The 5,859-nt window shown below is 34.3% G+C and overlaps 1 protein-coding gene across 1 annotated transcript; it reads left to right on the top strand.

The window, feature by feature from the left end:
- Positions 1-561: 561 nt before the first annotated feature.
- Positions 562-2,611, top strand: LOC132741541 (papilin-like). Its single transcript, XM_060729731.1, has 4 exons — positions 562-720; positions 1,378-1,569; positions 1,977-2,126; positions 2,368-2,611. Exons 1-4 carry the CDS (start codon positions 663-665, stop codon positions 2,529-2,531), a joined length of 564 nt encoding a protein of 187 aa, XP_060585714.1. The 5' UTR covers positions 562-662; the 3' UTR covers positions 2,532-2,611.
- The last annotated feature ends 3,248 nt before the right edge of the window (positions 2,612-5,859 follow it).

Here is a 5,859-nt window from a genome sequence, read left to right as displayed (position 1 = left end):
CGGACACACCTATACCCGCGGACACCCGGACACACCATGGAAGACGCTCATTTTTTAGGAATATATCTGATTTTTTTCATCTGAAGTACACTTGATATCGGTTATTCTGGCTAGCCTGAAGAACCAGATATCGATGTGATTAGGAATTTTAATATAGATCATGAAATAAATGAATGGTCTTTTGGACAGGTTTTACTGTATCATGTCTGGCTAGCCTGTTCAGCCAGAACCGGATTCCGGCTAGCCGGAGAAGCCGGAACAACCGGATTAAACGAAAATATGTTCCGGCTGTTCCGGCTGTCTGGCTAACTTCACGCACATCTAATTTGCATGTAATATGTCTTATTGTTGTTAAATTTCATTTTCAAATCTTATTTTTCTGACAAGGAAATAAATTCATTGGATCAAACTTGACATGTTTTATTATTGTACGTACACTTCTTGACATTAAACATAAATCATTTAAAAAACGTTGTGTGTCGATACGATCATCTGCTTTACATCAGTCGTGACGGTACGTTAATTGACGTCAATGCACCACATCACACATCCTGTTTGATAACGTTATAAATATAAACGATTTTTCACTGGTGTTATTATGTGTTCTGTAAAATAATTGTAAATTTATATTGTGTTTTTAGTTTTCACTCAACTATTTGACAATGGAAGTTACTGTTAAAGCGTTCCTTGTTTGTCTGTTTTCAGTTCTTGCTGTATCAGGTAAGATATGACATTTTTGTACGTGTTATTGCATATCTTCAAGTCTCGAAAAGAACAAAACTACAGCAACAACAACAACAACAACAAATGTTTATATTCTCTTACAATAATTCGATTTGTGTGATTAGTTACGACTTGAAATATTCCTCTAAATTTGATACACGTATTTTGGCTGTTTTTTTGTATGCTTTCAGTTTAAAGTTCAAACAAGACATGCTTAAAATTATATATTTTTTATACTAAGAGTATTTTGTAGCTGTGTTATTCTGATAGATTTTTTTTCTACTTCGTTTTTATTTCTAGTGCCTCAATATATTATGTTATCACATACATGTTCTGCTTGTGCGACTCCGTATAATGGTATAGCACGGCCGTGCAAATATTTTGGCGTGACGTCATTTTCGCTATATAAACACAGCGTTACGACGCGCTAAATGTAAGCGTGGTACTATAGGCGCGTCAATGAAAATTGTTTTTTTTTAACTTCAAACAGTCTTTATATTTGGTATGTGATAAGTAGAATACTAGTATTAAATTCGTGTAAATGTAATACTAAATTTAATAAACTCGTTGATTAAAATAATTCTATTCGGCTGTTCATTAAATTCTGTATTAGACTTAAACCCTTTCAATATCCTAAATTTATTTTTGATACAATTTTAGGACAGGATGGTGAATATAGCCGTCAACGTCGCCCACGACCCGATTTACCTGGTGCAAATAGATGTAGATGGGGATCAGCAGGAGTATGTGGGGGCTTTGTCAATGCTGGTTGTCCACCAGGTAGCTACTGTAACAGAAATGTATGGCCGACACAAACTGCAGGACTATGTTGTAGAGATAGACCAGGTATATAAACTTAGTTAGCTGTTAACTACCAAAATAGCACTTGCAAATAGCTTTGATTCACACAAGCACTTCATTGTTTTGTCAGGTTTTAAATGCTTTATTGTCACTCTAGTACTTCGTGTTGTTTCCTTCCAAAATAGGACAAGATTTTTCTTTTAAATGGACACATGTTAAGCTGATATACATTTGCAAAAATCGAAAAATCAAATTACATTATTTTCAAATTATAGACGAAGCTTTTTACCAGCAGTAAATATACAATGTATATACATGTTTATGAATGAATGATGCACGATTTGCAAATAATGACAATAAGGTTTCAATTTGTTAAACTATTAATAAGCTAATAATAGAGGCTTTATAAATATTTCTTAGTATTGGTTAAAACATCTTATCATTTTCTGTAGATGTAGAAAGGAGGTGTCCATTTGGTCAACGAGGTGTGTGTGGAACGATTCTGGGTCGTCAATGTGGACCAGGAACTAGGTGTATGTTTATGGGAAATTTCCCAGATGCCGGGGGAAAGTGTTGTATTATACGACCAAGGCCAAACGAAGGTAAGCACCACGTTAGCAGATAATCATCAGACAATCTTATTAAAATAAACATATTAAATGCATCAATATATTTAGAAAAAAGGAGATGCCTCGATTGTTGAAATTAAATTAAAAACAAATTTGCAAGGTGAGTTTGATTGGTCCTGTTCTTGTACAACATCTCTCACACCGCATACAGACCTGGATTTGTCAAATACTTTGAAACTGTTACACCATTTTAACCGTAATATTTTGTTTTCAGGAAGGTGTCCACCACCCTCTGGTTTAGCGGGAATATGTTTGTTTGACCCAAGCAGAAATTGTCTGTCCGATAGAGAGTGCAGAAGGGGACAACTATGTTGCTCAGAAGGATGCGGAAGTGTGTGTAAAAATGCAATTTATGGTCCAGATCCTGTACAATATTAATTGTATCTCCATACCATCATTTCCATATTATTTATTCTGCCATTTAAAATGATTAAAATATAATGTGCAATATCTTTCAACTGTTATTTGTTCTTCTTTGCTAAGAAAGATGCGATTCGTCGTTGAGTTGTTTAAGTGTGAGATATAAGTATAATACTGCTATCACGACTACTTGTTGGATGTAATTGATTTGAAAGCCAAGCATCCGTGCTAAACATTTAAACAAATCAAATGTTGTTTCATTTGATATTAGTTTTTCTCATATGAAAATGTACTCGAAAGTAGATAGATCTCATATAATAGAAGAACAAGTTTAATAATTTTGGAGTAATTGCCCTTTGTTCATTTTAACACTATGAACATTGTCCAGGACAAAACTATAAAGTGTTTTAGAATTGAACAACACACTTTGTAGGTACATATATCTCATTGGGTAGATGTGCCTTGCAAAAAATCATAGCGATGCCTTGTCTAATTTTGGAGTTATTTCCCTTTGTTGATTATACACTGTGAACATTGTCCGGGACATAACTTTGACACTATGAAAATTTTGAAAAGGAAACTGTGTAAGTGCATTGATCTCACTGAGTAGATGAGCAGTGAAAAAGAACCGTGAATTTGCTTTGCTCAATTTTTTGTATTATTGCTCTTTGACTTTTGTTCAGGACATAACTCTGAAACAACAAAAGGTATAGTTTTCTGAGTACAAAACCTATTCGGGGTGCATGAACCGGTTAAGCCTTTTCTTATATTCGTACTTGGTTTTGAACAATTTTCCAGCTGAGGTCATTATAAATTTGATAAAGTTTTTGATTTGGAAAATGAAAACGGGGTCATATTGATAAGGTTCGATCAAAAAAGATTACAGTTTGAAGATCAAATGGTGAAATCAATGTTTATTTGTTGAAAAATAAAAAGAAATACGTTTTAGTTTTATTATAACGGCATGTTACAAATTGTTCTTGATGTCAAAATTGCGATCCAAACTGTCGTTTTAGATTATTGTATTCCATTTATGTTGTAGGGCAATAATTTTAATCATCCTTTCAGACTCGAAACCAACGCAGGCATAGTGCACCTTTTTGTAAAGCGTTCTTGTTTGTTGAAACTATACTATGACGCATTGTTTCCTTCAGAATCAAAGAAGGGTTGTATTTTCTCTCCCCCCCCCCTCTTCCATTTTTACCCCCCACCTTTTCATCCGTGCAGCCCTTTTCCCTTTGGTTCCCTTATGGCCTGTTTTTGTTTATATTATTTCACATAACATGTCCCGCTCCTTTCGCCCTTGTGTCCATTCCAGGTGCTTGTTTGGTGCATTCTTGGTGTCCTGCTTGGGTGTGTCCGGGGGCGGCGTCCCGTGAACGTTGCCTTTGCCTTGTTGATCTTTATTCTTGTTATTCTCTATTAAACGAAAGAAAAAGTTAATCTCGCCACACACATGTTATTAATTAACAAAATGCTGTAAAGTATTCAAAAATGTAATATTTTAACACGGTTATGTGCTTTAAAAATCAAGTTTAAGTGGGAGCATTTGTCCTGTTATTTTAATTAAAAGAATACAAAGCACTGATATTTGAATAAAATAATTGAAACTAATCAAGAAAATGTGTAAATATGATTCGGTTTATGCTCCGATACTTTAGAAATACTAGTAATTAAAATAATTTCAAAATAAAAATAATTTTCAAGAAGGTTTTCAACCGGATTTCTTTTAGGTTGTGGGAAAACTCCGAGTGGAAACTTTACCCCGTGGTCAGGCCGGTGCTAGGGGGAGTGAAAGATATTGCATGCATTCATTATCCCTCATGTACAGAATCAAGGACTTAAGACATTCTTTGGTGCGCTATATAATTTTTGATACTCCTACTATTTCTTATAATAAAATCGATTTTTACCATTGCATCCACCGAATTTCTGCAAAAAATGGCCCGAGTGGGAGTATTCAGCAGGTACGCGATTACTTAGTTTCCTACCATTGTAATCATTTTCTAGGCTACAAATATGAAATTCGCAAAAGGTTTACACTGATACTCGAACTTTGTATAACAATGGGTTGTGTAAACATTGAATAGTTTAAGTGTCTCAAATAAAGAATAAATAGAAAATGTTTATGCAAACAAATTCGAAACCAAATATTATAACTTTTGAAATTTTGGCAGCATGCGGAGGCATTCGTTGTGTCACAAATTTCTAGTTGATTGAAGTAAAGGTTCTTGTAAATTTGAAAACATGTTTGGTTGAAATATTTAGTTAACTTATGATTCTCAACAACTTCTGAAGGTATTCAATTTAATGCTTTATAAAACTTTTATACTGTGTAAGACACAATGTCAAATATTAATTTTCTATACCCCCGACAAATGAAGTTTAAGGGAATATTACTGGAGTCAGCTGGTTCATTATTACAATTTGAACTTTGTCTGGAAAATAACTTGAGAACTATAGAAGATATCAAGGTAAAACATTATTGGTAAATGAATGAAATAGCAGCGCATAAGAACCGTTACTATTCATTTCCTAATTTTGGAGTTATTGCCCTTTGTTAATTTGTGTGTGTTGTTTTGAAAAAGCCGACATATATGGGGTTTCTTTTGTAGGCGGCGAAGGCGGTGTCCCCTTAGGTTTGTCTGTAGCTTAACGCAGCCAGTTTAAGTCGGATCGATTCCAAAATTGGTATGCATGCTTCTTGAAATGAAGTGCAGTGCATACGAATCGTTACTATGTACTTCAATGTACTTCATGATTTTTTTATTTATTGCAATTTGTTAACTTCGGCGTCCCCTCGGGCTTGTCCGGAGCATAATCCAGTGTAGGCCGAATTGATTTCAAACATGGCATGCGTTCTTCTTTAAATGACCTAATGTTTAGTGCACACGGATCGTTCCTCTACAATTCTTTTTTTCTTGGAGTTACTATCCTTTTTTAATTTTTCTTTATTTTGGTCCGGGCCTTATAAAGCTATGGACTTGAAACTTCATAGAAAGATTGATCTCATTAGGAAAAAGTGAAGTGCGTAAAACCCGGTACTCTGAAGTTCCTGATTTTTGAGTTATTGGCCTTTGTTAATTTCATACTGTATTTGTGTACGGGCAAGTTCCCCAACACTTTAAAAGCTATTGACTTGTAACCTCATAGGATGATGGACTATAATATATCACTAAATCCTCCATTTGATCTGCCAGTATAAAACTTTTTAATGATATTTTTTTTTGATTATATATAACATGTTTTATTTATCCTGACATGGTTAACTTAACTGACAGCTATACTGTTGAAAAGGCGACACATTCTTCTTGAGGGGTTCTAGTAACGCTTTAAACTTTGTCGG

The sequence above is a fragment of the Ruditapes philippinarum genome, unplaced genomic scaffold (genome assembly GCF_026571515.1).
Source record: "Ruditapes philippinarum isolate M1 unplaced genomic scaffold, ASM2657151v2 ctg22045_1_1_1_1, whole genome shotgun sequence".
Classification (NCBI taxonomy): Eukaryota; Metazoa; Mollusca; class Bivalvia; order Venerida; family Veneridae; genus Ruditapes; species Ruditapes philippinarum.
The sequence above is the reverse complement of the archived record's forward strand: the minus strand, read 5'-3'. Positions and strand labels throughout refer to the sequence as shown.